This window comes from Colias eurytheme, chromosome 31, assembly GCF_061535395.1.
Source record: "Colias eurytheme isolate Ceu_HAF_F1 chromosome 31, ilColEury1 Martin Lab GWU primary, whole genome shotgun sequence".
NCBI classification, from domain to species: Eukaryota; Metazoa; Arthropoda; class Insecta; order Lepidoptera; family Pieridae; genus Colias; species Colias eurytheme.
This window is the reverse complement of record NC_143010.1, coordinates 1229233-1249724: the sequence shown is the minus strand read 5'-3', so window position 1 is coordinate 1249724 and position 20492 is coordinate 1229233. Positions and strand designations below refer to the sequence as shown.

The following is a 20492-nucleotide window of genomic DNA, read 5'->3' as shown; positions in this document are numbered from 1 at the left end:
AAATTAAAAACAATATTTTAGAACCTATTATTATTTTATTTTTAATAATAGTTAAAAGTCCGATCCAATCACGCTTAAAAATTGTCTGAAACTAAAGTCTGCCTACGCATGTTATTAGGCAGAGTTTTGTGTCAAGTTTGCCAAAATCGAGTTTAAAGGAGTCAGTTACATACAAACATACAGGCAAAGCTAATCAAAGTGTTTAACAACTTATTAATTACTTCGCTGTGGGGTGCGTGTAAATGACTATTAAGACACAGTACCTTTTGAGTTTTGGGTTATGCACTAATTATACACACACTCACAATTTGTTTATCGTTTATTACTCCACGGTCCACACAGAAGGAGAGAGGATTCTTTCATTAAAAGACACTAAATTAAAGAAACTGACAATGAGCGTATTCAATAGCTAAGATCTATGCAAATACCGCGACTATGTTATGGAATAATAAATATTATAATTATTTTGTATGAGTGTAATGCATGTCTGTATTTTTTGTGTTTTTGTGTGATGAATGTTTACTGTTATAATTAAATACGAATATAAATAAGAAATAAAATATTTAAATACTTGTGTGTAATATATACGTATGATAAAATACATACACTAAAATATCGTGTGTTAGCCACATTCGCTACATAGTATAAAACAAAGTCGCTTACTCTGTCCCTATATGTTTGCTTAAATCTTTAAAACTACGCAACGGATTTTGATGCGGTTTATTTTAATAGATGATTTTCGAAGAAGGTTTTAGCATATTAATTATTATTTTTTATTCCGTAACGAAAAAACCTCACGCTTCCCACTCCGACGGGCACGGAGGTGTGGCTTGAAGGCATAGCATGCAATAGCTTTACCGCGGCAGTCCCCGAGTGCCACACGTCTTTTTTATTAAGCGAGTGAAGCCGCGGGCGCAAAGCTAGTACTTAAAAACGTGTTTTAATCCTTTTTTTATTATTTTACAGGTACACACAAGGTTGACATATTTAAGGCATTTGATAGTATCTCTAGCGCAGGCCAAAGATATAGACAGAACTCTGCTGGTGTTCTCTCACGATTATTATGATGAAGAAATAAATAATTTAGTTAGGAGTATAGATTTTACTAAGGTAATTTATTGTGTAAATATGAAGCGACTTAAAACACTAGTTTACTATAGTTAATTATTAAAAACCTAAACCCTACTCGCTTCCGTCTTCCCAGATAAATACAACTAAGGGCTCTACTATAAACACATTCAAGGCAAGAGTGAATAGGCTCTATCTAGGCAGGCATGCCCCTTCATAGACTGCATCACTACTATCAGGTAATGGTGCAGTCAAATGCCTGGCTATTTCTATATAAAAAAAAGAATAGTACAATTATAATCCCCACTATAATATTATAAATGTGAAAGTAACTCTGTCTGTCTGTCTGTCTGTTACGCTTTCCCGCTTAAACTTCTCGACCGATTTTGGCACAGACAACCTTTGGACCCTGAGAAAGAACATAGGCTACCTTTTATCAAAAGACCACGCGGGCGAAGCCGCGGGCGGAAGCTAGTTATAATATAAGTAATAAAGTTATTATACTTATCTTTTACGGGGACTCATGTTGATGAACTTTCATTTATAGATTATTGAGTACCTATACTCGATAATATTTTGATTATTTTGAGAGCTTTAAAGCGTCTGTTAGATAAGCAAAACGGCCTACGGGAAGTGTCTGGGAGTACCGACCATCAGCCATCTGGTTTCCATAACACAAGCGAAAGCTTAGTATGAGATCAGATTGTGCCGTGTGTGAAAATTGTCCTGCCATATTTATTATTTATTTATTAATATTTTAACAATTTTCAGGTGATGCAAATATTCTACCCCTATTCGATACAGACACATCCGAATGAGTTTCCCGGGATAGACCCGTTCGATTGTCCGAGAGACGCCAAGTTGGAACAGTAAGTGTTGAATTTGATATTTGTTGAATTTGGAGTGAAAGACGCGGGTTCGAATCCCGCTGATCGAACTTTTTCTATTCTTTATAAATTTGTAACAGTAAGTTAGTTAACGGTTTTAATCGGGTTTTATTTTTACTAGTTACAATCGTTATTTTTTATTACCAGACGACACAGAGATATGTTTTTTTTAAATAGCAATGTTTTTTTATAGTCGCAGTATTTAAAGTGGTCATAAATACTTTTTAAAGGTTTTAAATCGCGATTTTTAAATAAAATTAAGCTATTCTAACGAAAAAGAATGTTCAAAATCGAAAATTTCCCCGTTACTAATGTTATTGTAGGTGTATTACCCAAGAATCATAATAAATTAAACATTTTCCAGAGCTATCAAACTAAAGTGCAACAATGCGTTGCATCCAGATTTGCACGGCCATTACAGAGAGGCGAAGTACACACAGACAAAACACCATTGGTGGTGGAAAGCGAATAGAATATTTAACCAATTGCAATGTACTCATGGGCATACTGGTAAGTTTATCTATACTAATATTATAAAGAGGAAAGGTTTGTAATTATGTATGTATGTATGGTTTTCACGCATAAACTTTTGGACTGATTACAATGAAATTTAGCACACATATAGAGGGTAATTTTGATTTACACATAGGATAGGTTTTAGGAAATCCCACGGGAACGGGAATTATGCGGGTTTTTCTTTGAAAATGCGGGCGAAGCCGAGGGTCGAAAGCTAGTATTTGAAACTAATTGCGGCCCGCGGTTTCACCTGAGCACATCGACTTTTCCTTTCAATCATAGTGTTCCTGTGGCAATATCGGTATAAAAAATAGCCTAAGTTACTCCTCATAACAACAGCTTTCTGTCAAATTTGGTCCAGCCGTTCCTGAGATTAGCCAGATTATAACAAACAGACAGACAAAAAACTAAATTTATTGCCTTCAAATTGTAAGGGCTAGACAAATTTTAAATAGCACCGGCTTTCAAATAAAAAAGAGCGTGTGTGCCGAGCACACGTATCAGAAGTGAAACTTCTTTCGCAAGATTTAAAGATAGGTACCAAAATCGTCGCCTTACTCCATGACGTGACGGTATTGCCAGGACGGTATTGTTATTTTTTGAAGTGAAACTTTTTTGGGCGCGTTGAGAGTAAAATTACAAGGTTGTGTCATGGCATTACCGTCACGTCATGGTTAAGGCGATGACTGTATCTTTGAATCTTGCCAAAGAAGTTTCACTTCTGACACGTGTGCACACACGCTATTTTTATTTTATATCTACATCCTTATGTACCAAAACCCTAAAATAAAATAAATAATCCTATCCTACTTCCTACTAGTAATATTATAAATGCGAAAGTTTGTGAGGATGGAGCATGTATGTGTGTTTGTTACTCTATCACGCGAATACTACTGAACCGATTACAATGAAATTTAGCACACATATAGAGGGTAACTTGGATTAACACATAGGTTTTATCCCGGAAATCCCACGGGAACGGGAACTATGGAAAGCTAGTATAATATAGTGGACCAATGTTTTAATGAATAAATGAATTATTATTCATTTTTGCGGTTTCTGCTGTGAAATTATTGGAATATTAGAAATACATATAATAATCTATATATTTATATAAAACTCAAAGGTGACTGATATAGTGATCTATCAACGCACAGCCCAAACCACTGGACGTATCGGGCTGAAATTTGGCATTCAGGTAGATGTTAGGACATAGGCATCCGCTAAGAAAGGATTTCCCGAAATTCTTGCGGGAACGGGGAAAAACGGGGACGCACGTACAAAGTCGTGGGCGGAAGCTAGTTATTTAATATAATTTAATTATTATTTACAGGTATGGTAGTATTTCTTGAAGAAGATCACTACGTAGCGGAGGATTTTATTCACATGTTGAATTTACTAAGAACAACCGCCGATCGGACATGTCCGCAATGCGAGATATTGTGTTTGGGAACTTATTTGAAAACGTATCAGTACCATAGTAACACTGATAAGGTAATATTTTTTTTATTTTTTATGAAAAAAATTGATTTTTTTTTTGTGATTTTTCGAAATTTTGAACTCAAATCCAAAGATTGTTGCGATTGATGTACTTACAAAATTGGATATTGCATAATTATTTTTAGAATTCACAATACGAGAGATATAATATTTCTTGCCTTTTTGGAAGTTTTAAATTTTAATAGTGAATCTATGAATTCACTGAAAATAATAAATATATTGTCACGAATATAATTATAATACAATAATAATATATTGAAATAATAATTTTGCATCTAAAAAGACACATATTTAAGTTTCTACTAATCTAGGATATTTAAATGTATTGTAAGAATAAATTAAAATGAACCTTCAATTATTCTATCTAATTGAAGGTTAATTTCAACTTATTTTGACTATAAAAGAAATTAAAAACCAAAACCTTATTATAAAGTTAAAACGCTATGTTAATATAGACTGAAATATATTATCATAACTTTAGGTGCAAAAACTAAAATTCACAACATGAACTAAATATTTTTGTTAGCAAATTATTTTGTTAGCCCTTTTGAATCGTTAAAACGTTAGGATTTTTCAAATTATATTAATTTCACATAAAATTCATATAATAATAAATAAGGTTCAACACACTGCTTCTAAATGTAGCACTTACACTAAACACTAGCACTTGTGTTACATGCACTTTTATATAACAAAAAACATATATAAAATATATATATATTATATTATACACTGTTTGTTTGTTCGTCGATGTTGTATTGTCAGCTTTAGCTTTTCCAATATATTATTTGCTTACTTGTGATATTTTAAAGCTAACCAGACACAATTTATAATGAAAATTATCAAAATAGGTTTAGTTTTTATGCTATATAAATTACATACACACAGATTCATAACACTTTAAGTGGTTATAAGTTATAAACTAAATTACCAAAATGGCTACAAAGAACTACGTTACATGGACTTTTATTTTAAATGATTTTCTCAACGTATTCAACGTTACCTACCTAAAAAAAAGTGTTACCATTATCGAGATACATATTGACGTATTTCTGATTATTTAATGTACACTCCCAATATAGGTTTCTGAATATTAGTAACGTTTAACTTAAAAATAAGTAATATATTAAATTATAAATTGACGGGACTATAACAGCCTTCTTCTTTCTAAATTTGACTAACAACAAGCATGATGTTCTTATTTCTATTTATGTTTAGATTGTTTATTATTTAAAATAAATATACGGAAAAACCTATCTATCAGGGACTGTATTATCAACCTTGAAACCGGTTCTAAATTGAAACTACTTACACTTATAACCATACCTACAATATTATCATATGAAAGTATCCGCAAAAGTGCTTGTTATCAGGGACAATGTCAACCGTAAAACCAGTTCTTAACCACTTAAATTTATAACTATACGTACCACCAATTATCTTAGAAAGTGTACGCAAAAAGTACTTTAACTATCCGGCCCTATATCACACTCTCAACCGTGAAAGCAGTTCCTAATGAAAACCACTTAAACTTATAACTGTAGATACCTACAAATATCATAATATAAAAATATACGCAAAAACTAAAAAGTGCTTCATCAGATCACTTTATCAGGGCCACACTTTCAATGTTACAACCGGTTCTTAATCGACTTATAACCAAAACCATAACCAGACTTATAACCATAACATTTATCACCCATAACCACACAGTATAACCAAACATTCTCGAAACAGCGCAAGAAGCAGTTAAATTTAAACTACATACAACAAGTGAGGGCAGCGAATGAAGAAAGAAGGAAACGCCTACAAGAAACACAGTGGAACTACCAAGTGTACCCTAATATATATTCAGCAGTTCAAAAGGTTATAAAAGATAAATAAATCTTTTGAAAAGATCGACGTTCCTGGATAAAGAGGAAGGTTTTTAAAGGAATTCATCCCATGATATTATAGAAAAGATACACACGTGTCAGAAGTGAAACTTCTTAGTAAGAGTCGAAGATACACATAGTAAAGTTGAAATAAAGAACCTTCTTGGTTTTGGGAACGTCGGTTGAAAATTAAGCTAGATTAGTTTAGCCTTCGAAACATTTGTTGAGCAACAGTTGAATTATGTTGCTGGAAACTTGAGCAACAGTTTTGGCTGGAAGCTTGCAACAGTTGAGCAACAACTTTTTATAAATTGACGTGAAGTAACATAAAAGATACAAATATTTTAGCGATTTGGCTTTTAGCTTAGCAGTTATCTCTACCAGGCAAGACGAAAGGGAATAATTTTGTAAAACTTTCTGAAGAAGATTGTTGCTAGAAATTTTATTTGAATCTTATTGCAACTTGCACCTAGATCTTGTCAACATGTTATTAAATGTTCGTTGAAATTTTCAACATGTCTTACCAACTCAGCAACAAGTTACAAGAAACATGTTTATTCAAATTTGTTGCTAAACAAATGTTTATGAGGCTTTAGCATGCATTTTGGTGTCGTTTTGTGATGAAGAAGACATTTCTAATTATATTAGCTTCACCTGTATGTTTGTATATAACCGACTCTTTTAGACTCGATTTTGATTCACTTTAAACGGACAGATTTAATTCAAACTTTGTACACTTATCTTTTATATAGACTTTGTTTATTACTGACTTACACAAATAGATGTGTGAGTGAGCTACAGAGTTAGATGTGTGAGTTCTAGAGCTAGGTGTATGAGTGAATTATAGTATTAGACGTAGGATTTATAGAACTAGGCGTGTGAATGAGATATAGTGTCAGATGTGTGAGTCATAGTGCTAGGTTAATGAGTGAGTTATTGAGTTAGGTGTGAGAGTGAGTTATAGAATTAGGTGTGTGAGTTTTATATTTAGGTGTGCGAATTTAAAAGCTAGGTGTAGAAGTAAGTTAAAGATACAGGTCTGTCTTTGCAATTTCATACCATCGTTACATGAATATTTAAGTATGTATTCATATATTTTTTTGTTTCAATTTTGATATTAAAGTAATTTTCTATTAAAACTTCTATTTCACCTCACGACATGACACCAAAATTAAACCTACCATATTCTACTAAAAACTACTAACAGCTTCCATTGTAGGTAGATATAACATGCATGGAACTTTATAGAATAATACACATTTATTTTAACCAAGTAATAAAATTCTATTAAACCATTATTGAAATCGGTTTAGCCATTCTTTATATTATATACATTTATTTATGTCAAGAGTCATAAATATGAATAAATTAATATTATTATTTAACACTTTATTGTGCAAGAAACAAAATATACATAAAGGTTACAAAAATAAGATTAAAGAAAGCACAAAGGGCGGCCTTATCACTATGCAGTGATCTCTGCCAGGCAACCACGGGGAGAAAGGCAAAGAAGCCTATTATTTCTATTGAAATATAGTTTAATATGTATATTAGATAGGTAATATTTGAAACATGATAGAAACTCCTTATTTTTGAAGTCGGTTAAAACACGAATGTTTTTATCTTCTTTTGTGGATTATAAAAGGCATGGCAAGATTACAATGTTTCTGCTAATTAATAACAAAGATTGCGCTTAATGTGATGCATTTTTATAAGAGCATGTATTTTTATTTAAGACTTTTTATATATTTTTCCTTTAATAGAGTTCACTTGTATATAATATTTATTAATAAAGGTAATAATCAAATTTCTTATACTAAGGGATTTTTCTATTAAAACTCATCTTTTATCTTCTGAATGATTTAATTATCACTTACTAATTCGTTAAAACACATCAATTAAATGTCCAGCCGGTGAAGTGTATCGAAAAGGTTTTATTAAGCTAAGAATAGACTTAATATAGACTATTATCATCAGCTGATAAGAAGTCAGTTCGTATTGTGGTGACCCATCGTTAAGGTGACCGCGACTAGTGTTGCTTAACTAGCTTTACATTTAAATCGAACGGTGAAATAATAAAAAAATAAAGATGAGAAAAGTAAAAGATTGAAATGTTAACATACATACAAGATAACTGTTATTAAATTTTTTTCTGGAATTTGTATGAAGAAATTCATCTTTGTATTAAATCGATGTTTTTGAATACATATTATGTTATGTCGTTTGTGAATTAAATGCGTATGTATACTTATAGAAAATATTAATATTTTTAAGTTATTATTTATAAATAAATTATCATCTTGTTTAAATGTTTTCGTTCAAATGTAGCAGAAGATGTGTTTATGTTTAAAAAAAAAATCAAAATATACTTAAAATCGGCAACTTTTGAATGAAATTGTAACCGGGGTTTATTTCAAACCAAATATTGTATATACCATGTACCATACAAAATTGTATAAATGCTTTAATGTAAAAATCGCCTTTTTAACCATTAATAATAAGAAAACTAACCAAAGATTGTAAAAATGGCGCCAAATACTGCAAAAAAGGTCTTATTATTTTTTTTAATAGTTTTCAACTTATGCTATTTTATAATAAATGCTATTTTGCTATGTAGCTTTGTAGATAGAACGCACTTTTAAAATATTTTTAATAAAGCAGAAAATATATTCGATCATAACTCGATGCTAATTTTTAAAGTGAAAACTTCTTTAGCGGCGTTGGGTATAAAATCTTAAACTCGCGTCAGGACACGTGGCCTGATCGAAAAAGCGTAAGACGGATACCATTCCAAAATAACAAACATGCTCAACGTTAATAAAATAAAGTTTTCACTTCTGCCGCCACTCCCGGAGTGCAACCCGTCTTTTGACGTGACAACGTCTTAAATTAGGTTGCGACTGGGAGTCACTTATGAAAAAGTGTAACGCTCGGTAACGTTACGATGAGTCACCGAACGAGAGAGAGGCCCGCCGAATGCCTTGCGTCTCTCTCCCACTCAACTATGATCGAGAAAAAGACGTTGTCACGTAAAATCTTCGCCCGTAAAACCGACTTTACAGGCAACCATTTTTTTTTAAACTAATTTTAAATAGATTTTCAAGTTTTTTGTTTTGTTTTTAATTAATGCTGTGAAATCTAAATTTTTTGCATGTATCATTTTTTTAATCTTATCATAAATTGAGTTATTTCCCATTGCATTTGAAACTCTTGAAAAATGTAAATTTTCATAAAAATGACCTTGTATTTATACCATATAATATTTTTAAAGTTGTTGAATAGTTTTCATAATTTCATTAATTGCTTGAACCTCATTGATATATGCGTCATTTTTTTATTATAGGAATAAAAAATAAAATTCCATTTTTCAAACAATAGTAACTAGGGTTATTTTTAAAACATTGTCATAGTGTGGATCGAGTTTCATATGAAAAATCATATATAAATAATAATAAATAAAATTTCATTTATTTGCCTTCACAACTTAAAACTATTACAAACGAACTAAATATGTAAGTATGTAGCATTTTCATTGTGAAGGACTAGTGTCTGAAATAGGTCTGTGAAAGATCACTAGCCCCCCTCGCGGATGGTACTAGTAAATACACTTATAGTTTCAAGGACTAAATAATAAAGTATAATGAGAAGAGAATACAAAAAATGAAAACAGAACTTAATACTAATGCTTATAAGGTCTCTAAATATATAAAATACATAAGTATACTTAATAAATACTTAGTTACATAGATTTTTTTTTGTCTAAGATGTTCTTTTTCATTGTTATTTTTTTCTTCGTTTGAATGCCTTGGTATGTATTGGGGTGTTATTGAAAAAATAAATTGCATATAAATCCAAAAATGCTGATACATTTTCAAATAGCAATTTGTTTTTATTCATTCGTATTTTAAACATTAAAATAATAAACTGCACAAAAAAACATATCGAACTCCATCCACACTTTGACTTCTGACAGCTGTCACGCAAAAGCGCGGCAAAAAAAAAATTTGACAGTTGTTTTTTTTTTCAGGTCGAAATAACACCATGGCACTCGAGCATGCACAACATGGGCATGGTTTTCAATAAAACCGTGTGGAATGACATTATGGCGTTACAAGAGCAGTTCTGTGCGTATGACGATTATAACTGGGACTATTCGTTGTTGCATTTGTCCCAAAATCGACCGGGGAGGGAGAAATTTAAAGTTATTCTGTGTAAAGGCCCGAGGGTGTTTCATATTGGGGAGTGGTGAGTTGATAATTAAAATAAAAAATAGCTCATAAATGAGTTGTTGAAGGTTGTTTAGAGTTTGTATTATTTTAACACGAAAACATACGTAATATAAAATACCTATCATAAAATGAGTTAATTTTTTCGCCGTAAGGAATGTAACAATGTATTACAATACAATTTTTACTCAAAATAAATTAACAAGAGTCCTATTTTAATCAATATTACTTATTTTTAATATTTTTGAAGTGAAACTTCTTCATCGGTGTTGGAAAAAAATTTTAGTGTAACATTTTTTCCCTTACGCGTGACATTTTTCCGTTACGCGCCATCTTTTTCGTATCCCTACCACGCGTGATTCGACGTACTTATAGAAAGTTGCATAAGTAAATTATTTTTTGAAAAATAGGTCATAAAAAAGTTTCACTTCTTACGTGTGTTCACTAGTACACGCAAACATTTTTTTATTTACCCAAAATTAAATAATTTGTGGTAAAGGTACTATTGTGTACATGTAAGATCCTATTGAATAATTTTCTTACTATTCCCATACATTTTTATCTAATACTAAATCGTACCAGTAGTTCCCGAGATTAGCGCGTTCAAACAAACAAACTCTTCGACTATATAATATTAGTATAGATTAAAAATGTCAGTCAATATGTATTTTTATACATTTTCAGCGGAATCCACCACAAGAAATCCAATTGCAATGCGTCCACCGTGATAAGCAAAGTGCAGAAATTGTTGCAAAATGCCAAACAATACATGTTTCCAACTCGAATCACGGCGACCATAAGTGCGGGGGGCGCGAAACATAATAAAAAGCTGACTAAGGGAAATGGGGGGTGGGGGGATATACGGTAAGTCAAATTCAACAATTTATTTATCTATACTAATCCATACTTCTATACTAATATTATAAATGCGAAAGTAACTCTGTCTGTCTGTCTGTTACTCAATCACGCCTAAACTACTGAACCAATTTTCATGAAATTTGGTATGGAGATATTTTGATACCCGAGAAAGGACATAGGCTACTTTTTATCCCGGGAAAATGATGCAATCCCGGAAATCCCACGGGAACGGGAACTATGCGGGTTTTTCTTTGACTGCGCGGGCGAAGCCGCGGGCGGTAACCTAGTATTATATAGAGGAAAGGTTTGTATGTATGTGTGTATGTATGGTTTTCACGCGTAAACTACTGAACCGATTATAATGAAATTTAGCACACATATAGAGGAACTTGGATTAACACATAGGATAGGTTTTATCCCGGAAATCCCACGGGAACGGGGACTATGCGGGTTTTCCTTTGAAAAAGCGGGCGAAGACGCTGGCGAAAAGCTAGTTTTTCACAATTTTTTTACAAACTTTCATATAAATTGTAATTCCCTGGTTAACCCACCAGGAAAAGCTGTGCGGGGTCAACCAGTTTAAGTAATATATCTAAAACAAACAAAAAAAATATTTTTTGTTTATTGAAGTGATACTTCGTGTGCGTTGAGAGAAAAATTTGCTCCGCTCCTGTTGGTCTTAGCGAGATGATATATAGCCTATAGCCTTCCTCGATAAATGGGCTATCTAACACTGAAAGAATTATTCACATCGGACCAGTAGTTTCCGAGATTAGCGCGTTCAAACAAACAAACCTTCAGCTTTATAATATTAGTATAGATTTTCCCAGAAGAAATCAAACAGGAGTGCCCCAAGGATCAATAAAAGGTCCATAACTCTTTATTATTTATACTAATGATAATTTTGATTTTTCAGTGACCAAGAACTCTGCGCGAACATGACAAAAGTTGGACGGCAAATGAAGAAATATTTTTATTATTCGTAACACGCACACACATTTTAAAATAATCGAAATAATAAATAATCATGATTTGTACTAAAAATCATGAAAACACATTATTCGAATATAAATATAGTAGACTACTGTCGGAGAAAACAGCATCGAATACGGTCCAATCGTTGTGTATATTGACAAAAATAAACTGGTTGTTGTTTTTTAATTTTATCGACTAAGGTTTAATTTTGTTAAAAACACGCTGTTTATTGTATTTTATTGTTTTATTATTTATATTCTTACCTTTTATTGGTTTTATTTACATAATTGTCGAAGATTTTTTATTAAAAAAATTGTATTATAAAATGGTATTGGATTTTTTCCTTTTTATAATTTATTTATTTGTGTATGTTTTATCAAATTAAGTAACTCCGGTTATTATATTTGTATTTTTTAAGACTCGATTTTAATTTTACTCAACTATGTACGAATCTGAGTATGTAACAATAAAAACGGATTTAAAACTTGATTTTTACAATTTTAATCAGATCTAAACACAAAAAACGAGATTTAAACCCGGTTTTATTGAACAAACGGTACTTAATGTATATTTCATTTTGATATTTGTAAAAATATTTCTTTATTTTTAAGTTTTAATTTAACAAATTTCATATACATTATTATGTTATTTTACATTTACAAGAATATTTATAAATAAGTAAAAAATTAAAAATTTTAAACGAAAGTTAAATGCTAGAATAATATGGTCAAACTCAAACTCAAACTCAAAACATTTATTTATTCAATTAGACTTCTTCTAGAAGCAGTATCTACGGAGAAGAACCGGCAAGAAACTCCATAGTTGCTCTTTTTAATCATGTCAGTTTTACAAATTTAATTTTACAAAATACATATGTAAGAGCTAGCGCGCACGAGCAACTTTGTCTCCGCAACTATTTTGTCTCTCCCATCAATTGTATGGGGAGTTGCGTCGCTACTTGCGCGCACTTTCATACTAGCCCATGGGTGGAGAGACAAAATAGTTGCGGAGACAAAATAGTTGCGGAGACAAAGTTGCTCGTGCGCGCTGACTCTAACATCATATATTATGTTGTGGTCTTACCACAAAACAATTTAAACACACTCTAACTTTAAACCAGGGATCTGTCACTTTAATAGTTGTCTATGTGAAATACGACAAAACCAGATTAAAGAGAACACGCGCTTAAAGTTAAACCCTGTCTAAAGTTTTTTGTGGTAAGACAGATTTTAAAAATTACATACTAAAGGGCGAGGATGTGTTTGTAAATAACCAATAGTATCGCTTCAAACTTCAAACTAAATGAAGCGATATGATTGGTTCAACACATTCCTCGCTACACATACTCGCACATTGGTGAAAAAGCACCTTTATGATAAGTATTTTAAAAGCCTTGCCTTAAAACTGATAAAAAAACATTTAATAAAAAAAATAAGAGCCTTGCACTAAAACTAAAGGTTTCTAAATAAGGTATTTGAAAAATAACATAGTAATGTATATGATAATATGAAATAGTATTTAGAAGTGTTGTGATGTGATGCAACGATGTGCACAACGCAGATATTTGTCAAATAATAATAATTTTGGTTTTCTAATACCAAAAAGGGCTTTTTCAAGACTTACCTATTCATTCGTTAAAAAATATCAAAAGAAATAATAACACATTTAGAAATGGTTGTTTAATACCATATTCGAAGAATAAGTTTTAACAATGTATTGAAAAATCAGCACTAAAAACGAATAATAATGTATCATGAATTATGATGCGTTCTGACGCAACACATCGCGTCATAGCACGACACTTGTAAACAATTAAGTTCTTGTACATATTTTTTATGTTAATTTAATTGTTTATAATCTGTTTCAATTATTTTAAGTGAAAATCATAGATATAAAAAATAGAGAATCATAAATAATTTTTCTCAATTTTTTTTATTTTTTATTAAAATGTCTAAAAATGCACTTTTAAGAAAAAAAACGGCATTACTGTTTAATTCTATGTATTTAAACAGTATTTTGATATACATGTCTCTTTCAATAATTTAAAAATATGTGAAATAGCAATAGTCAAAGAAAAATTTACACTATCTCTATGGAAATAAGGTTTAAATCGTTTTATTTTTAAGAACACCGTTATATATGAACCAAAGATAACTCCATTATATTTTATATAAATTAATATATTTAATTAATATTTATATTTTCACTGGCTGATAAAGTTACTGATAGCCTATTCAACACTATGTTAAAAAATCATACATTGTTATTTTAACTGACAGATAATTTAACCATAACTTATCAAGAAGTTTTGAAACGAATTCCATAGACCATATTTGACTAGATTGAGTTTAAATATAATTATTATTATTAAATTATTTCGCACAAAATTACTCATTTTCAATGTCGGTAAAAATAAGTGTTTTTCGCTTAATTTAAGACACGATTCGTTAATCATCTAGTAATCTATGGTCTATGGCCATTTTGTCTATTCCTTGCATTTTGGTTAAGTTATTTATTGTTCGTAAGCAAAGATTTTCATCAAATCAGATTTTCTGAAAAATATTTTCGAATTCTTAATTTTAAACAAAGTCGCGGGCAAATGGTAGTATATTTCTTGTTTTATTTATATTGCAATTTTTTTTTAATTATGTATTTTTCAAATTAAGTAACTAGCCTTTCTTAATTTTCAAAACTGTTTTGAAACCATTTATTTCACAAGTCACACTGTCTCGACTACTACTAAGTAAAATATTAAAACTGTGTGCGTATATAAATAAATAATATTTGAAATTAATATCTGAGATATACTTAGAATGAAGAACATTGTTGATTATTTTATGTCTAGATACCTTTTCAAATAAAAATAATTTTTATTTTTCCCTCCGCGCGTGAAAAAAACAATTACCAGCCAACTTTGGACTGATCGAATTACAAAAATAACGTATAAGTATAAAACTAAAAAAAGAGCGTGTGCGCCGAGCACACGTGTCAGAAGTGAAACTTCTTTGGCAAGATTGAAAGTTACCAAAATCGTCACCTTATTCCATAACGTGACGGTATTGCCATGACGCGAACTTGAAATTTTACTCTCAACGCGCCTAAAGAAGTTTCACTTCAAAAATATTAATGCCTATATATGAAAAAAAATACTTAAATATACTTAGATTAAAAATTTCAAGCTGTCTAGACAAAAATAATCAAAATATTACTTAAAATGTTACACGTGTGAAACTCATTATTCATAAGTCACAGATTATATGAAAATTCGATTCAACTAAGAATAGGATCGAGTCTGCGCCATCTTGTGACGTCATAGCGTTTATCACACGAAGGTTTATTTCAATTTATTTTATAATACTTACTTAAAAGGTTAGGTTAGGTCTTTCCTGTTCTTAGTTGAATCGAATATTATTTTAAGCATTTTTGTTTTGTATCCACATTGATGTAATTTTCACACAAAATTGACTTCCATGAGATATCTATGTTCCTAATTTATTGTTTTTTGTTAACTGCATATTGTATCAAAACTACGTATATAATCTGTATTTTCTTCAAAAAATTATTTTATGAATCTATCAAAATTTGGCTAAAACCAATAAATGGTTTTAAGATTTGTCCAATAGTTATAAGCGAATTTTTAATTATGAACTCAGTGTGGATGCAGCAATATTGTTATGCAAAATATTATCATATTTGTATCAGAATAAATAATTGATTTTCCAATATTTTCTTTTATTTCTTATCCCGTAAACCCACTGTGAAAAAGAGGAAATTCTTAAGTCGACAATTTTTTTAACCTCATCACTTTATATTTTTTATTTTAAATCCATACTAATATTATAAATGCGAAAGTAAATCTGTCTGTCTGTCTGTCTGTTACTCAATCACGCCTTAACTACTGAACCAATTTGCACGAAATTTGGTATAGAGATATTTTGATACCCGAGAAAGGACATAGGATAGGTTTTATCCCGGAAATCCTACGGGAACGGGTTTTTCCTTTAAAACGCGGGCGGAAAGCTAGTTGCTTATAATTTTTCAATTTCATCCATATACAACAAGCAGTTTTTATTACAACTACATAGTATAAAACAAAGTCGCTTTCTCTGTCCCTATGTATGCTTAAATCTTTAAACTACGCAACGGATTTTGATGCTATTTTTGAAGTGAAACTTCTTTATCGGGGGTGGACAAAAATTTTGTGAGACATTTTTTGCGTTACGCCGCGCGCGTTACATTTTTTGCGTTACGCCGCGCGCGTTACATTTTTGCGTTACGCCGTACTCGTGACTATATACATGTTATATTAAAGTGATCAGCAAAATCAAAGGGTTTGTTTTAATTCTAATTCCAGTGAATTTCTAAAAAAAGTAAATAAGTAATTATATCTATTTTTCTAATACTTCGGTGTAATAATGGTATTTATTTTTCTAAGTTATTTATGATTAACCTCACTTTTTGATTGTATTTTTCAATACACTAACACGTGGGTGGAATTATGGTATCAATTTTTTCTAATACTTGAATGTTGATTGTGGTATTTATTTTTCTAAAATTGTATTTAAAGTTAACCTCAGTTTTTGATTGAATTTTTTAAAACACCAACACGTGGGCGTGATCATGTTATTTATTTTTCAAGTTATTTAAGCTTAACCTCTGTCTTAATATGTATATATTATGTACTATGTGCGTCATTAATTTCTGACTGTTTCGAGATTTGGTGCAAAATAAAACAGTGTGTAAATAAAATTAAACAATTGAGTAAAAGTATAATTTCATAGATAACACGTTGAGAAGTTCCCTGTATAAATATATAATATACATATCTTGTATAAATACATACATAATATGCCTATAGATCTTTACTCAATTGTTTTATTTTATTGATTTTTTACAAATTTTATTTACACACTATTTTATTTTGCACCAAATTTCGAAACAGTCAGAAATTAATGACGCACATATTATATATACGTTTTAACTTTTAATATAGAATATTTTTTATTTTACAACCTTTACAACTTGATCATTAGGAATTTATTACCTCTATTGTTCGAACAAAAATAAGTTACCGACTTTAAGAACGTGCCGACAATGTAAGTACACTATTGTTTCTTAGAAAACATTTTAGGAGTAGGTATACGATAATAAATCTATGACTCACGTAAACACGTGTTTGCTTGATTGGTGTCAGGTGTTCAATTATAATTTTATGAATTCAAAATTTATGAAAACGGCAGTGGCCGGCGTAAATATTCAAATAGGTAGCGAGGAGCGAAGCGACGAGCATCTTAGGTTAACTTTTGAACTACCGCACGAGCCGAGCGAGCGAAGCGAGCGAGTTGCAGCAGCGGCCGGTGTAAATATTTAAATAGGTAGCGAGGAGCGAAGCGACGAGCATCTTAGGTTAACTTTTGAACTACCGCACGAGCCAAGCGAGCGAAGCGAGCGAGTCGCGGCAGTGGCCGGCGTCAATATTCAAATAGGTAGCGAGGAGCGAAGCGACGAGCATCTTAGGTTAACTTTTGAACTACCGCACGAGCCGAGCGAGCGAAGCGAGCGAGTTGCAGCAGCAGCCGGTGTAAATATGTAAATAGGTAGCGAGGAGCGAAGCGACGAGCATCTTAGGTTAACTTTTGAACTACCGCACGAGCCGAGCGAGCGAAGCGAGCGAGTTGCAGCAGCGGCCGGTGTAAATATTTAAGTAGGTAGCGACGAGCGTGTGACTAACGTATTTCTTTAATATTGTATATAGTAAATTATTTTTTGAAAAATAAGGACATAAAGAAGTTTCACTTCTTACGTGTGTACTCTAGTACACGCACACATTTTTTTTTCTAACTAACCATTCATTCTGATTAAACGGAAATAAATATAAGGCTGGGTTGTGTTATGTTATTCAGCAAACATATAATATGTTTCGCTGGTGCAACACATTTTCGCTGTCACTGTTATAGTTACTGTTAAATGTTAAATTTGACTAATTGGGATTGGGATTGGAATTATTTCTCACACAGTTTTGCCTCAATTCCTGTGATAGCAAATCATTTCCTATTTTAATGAACTTGGTACTTAGGTATATGTTTTTGTTCGTTTTCTTGAATGTACATCTTATAAGATAAAAATGAATTGTAAAATGTGTTGGTAAGCGCATAATTCGAGAACGGCTGAACCAATTTCGTTAATTATTTTTTATAACATTCCTTGAAGTACGAGGTTCTTATGGAGAGACGTAAACATGTACCACGGGCGACGCCGGGGCGGACTGCTAGTATTTTATATATGTATAGACAATGTGACATCTTCAAACTTTTATTTGGCATCAAGAGGCAGATAAAATAAAAACACACAGAATAATTTTAAAATAATTTATTTACTTTGGTACATTGAACATTCAACTAATTTGACACTTAGAACATATAATATATTACAAAAAACAAGGTTTAAAAATGAGTAAACGCACCATCTACAACTTTTCATTACTTATTTTCTACAATACATAAGAAATAAATTGCTAAATCTAGAAAAAATGCGCCAAAATTACAATTTTTTTTTTTATAAAAGAGTTATTTTTCTTTTTAACACGTATTTGTGTGTGTAATTTTTAGAATGATACTTAGTATTTTTTGAAAATTAGTGCTTTAAAATTGAATAATTTAAAATTTAATGTTTTTAAAACAAATGTTATAAAGAAAAATATACTTATATAATTATTGTATAATGATTGACTGAGTTTTAATATCAAATGTTTTAATAAACGATATATAAAAATGAAACCCGTTTTCCTTGGTCACGGCATCACGCGTGAACGGGTGGACCGATTTCGATAATTCTTTTTTTATTATATTCCTTGAAGTACGAGGATGGTTCTTATGTAGAGAAAACGTAAATATGTACCACGGGCGAAGCCGGGGAGGACCGCTAGTTTTTTATATAAAGAAAAATCATATTTTTTATTTATTTATTAAATTGTCATAATTTTAAAATTCTACTTACATTATACATAATATATGAAACATTTTTGTGCGCAACGCTAATTATTTTTCTAAAAACAACTCAACTTACTTTTTATAACAAGATCTACCTCACAAATAGAAATCACATTAAAAACGATACAGCCGTTTTCAAGCTAATAGAAAAGACAGAAAATTTTAAAAATTGATTTTCTAATTGTATAAGCAATGAGAGTAATTTTAATGTAAAAAAACGTTCATTTATTTAAAAAAATATCAATAAAATCTACGATATTTGACAATGAAAATTTAAAAAAAGTTTTTATCGAAACAGAAAAACTGTTTTTCATTATTATAAAAAAGATTTTTTTGCCGACAGTACTTATAATTAAATAATTAATAATTATACATATACATATTTATAACTAATGGAAGATAAGACTAGTTTAGTACTAACACCAATCATAATAGATAGACATAGTATAAAACAAAGTCGCTTTCTCTGTCCCTATGTCCCTTTGTATGCTTAAATCTTTAAAACTACGCAACGGATTTTGATGCGGTTTTTTTTAATAGATAGAGTGATTCAAGAGGAAGGTTTTAGTATATAATTTATTATGTTTTAGTCAAAGCGGGCGAAGCCGCGGGCGGAAAGCTAGTTATTAATAAAAATGCTAAAATGAATCGATTTTTGTTGTTAAACTTCTTTAGAGTAAAATTTCAAGATCGCGTCATGGCAATACCGTCATGTCATGGAGTAAGGCGACGATTTTGTGAACCTTGCCAAAGAAGTTTTACTTCTGACACGTGTGCTCGGCATATACGCTCTTTTTTGCTAACCGTACTTTAAATGCAATCGAAAATGCGTATTTTGTCTGTTTTATATGTCTTGATGAACCACAAAAAAAATGTGCAGTAAAATGACGAAACATATTAAAAATTATAAGAGCAATAGAGATTCTTCTCCCGAAAATGTCATAGCAAAGAAATAAATTAAAAATTACAGCTCTATGCATTTTTTTATTCTTTTTCAGAGGCAGTATATTTAGCAGTCTTTTTAACTTTGGTAAATGAATATTTTTAAAGTATATTAAAAAAATGTTCTTTTCTATACATTTTTACTACTACGTATACTAAAGGTTTTATTAGGTTTTATGAGATTTTTCAATAAATGAATAATATTTTCATTTATTAAAACTAATCCTATCCAAAGGTTGCCTGGCAGAGATCGCTTGAAAGCGATAAGGCCGCCTATTTAACATGTGTATCTTATATGTTTTCTCTCTTTTCTTTTTCTTATCTTCTGTATGTGTGTGTTATACTACAGGCCCATGTTGAAAAAATTATGGGTAATTTGAACCACCAGGTGACCTATATAGTACGATATAAGAGCACAAAATAATAATAATAGTTTAAAAAAACTAAAAAACACGCTTTTTATAGAAAACCGAACTAAAAAATAGAAAATTTTATCAAATTAGTGTATTGTCATCGGTCCTCAATAAATCTACAAAGTTTGAACGAAATCTGGCCGTTTAAAGTGGGTCAAAATCGCGCCCAAAGAAGTCGGTTACAAACATACAAACATACAGGTGAAGCTGTATGTTGCTTGCTTGTTGCGTTGCTGTGAATGTA

The 20492-nt window shown here is 30.9% G+C and overlaps 1 protein-coding gene across 3 annotated transcripts in view; it reads left to right on the top strand.

The window, feature by feature from the left end:
• LOC149895353 (alpha-1,6-mannosyl-glycoprotein 2-beta-N-acetylglucosaminyltransferase-like) overlaps positions 1-11974 on the top strand; it is a 47062-nt gene extending 35088 nt beyond the window's left edge. Inside the window, exons 5-12 of one of the 3 annotated variants that reach the window (XM_090118857.1) lie at positions 967-1110; positions 1840-1937; positions 2320-2465; positions 3805-3965; positions 5709-5837; positions 9873-10090; positions 10756-10935; positions 11846-11974. In XM_090118857.1, the coding sequence (XP_089974983.1) occupies positions 967-1110; positions 1840-1937; positions 2320-2465; positions 3805-3965; positions 5709-5837; positions 9873-10090; positions 10756-10935; positions 11846-11915 (1146 nt within the window). In that variant the 3' untranslated portion in view covers positions 11916-11974. The remainder of the gene's footprint in view (positions 1-966; positions 1111-1839; positions 1938-2319; positions 2466-3804; positions 3966-5708; positions 5838-9872; positions 10091-10755; positions 10936-11845) is intronic. The other 2 variants (XM_090118859.1, XM_090118858.1) reach the window with 2 other exon arrangements.
• Positions 11975-20492: the final 8518 nt, after the last annotated feature.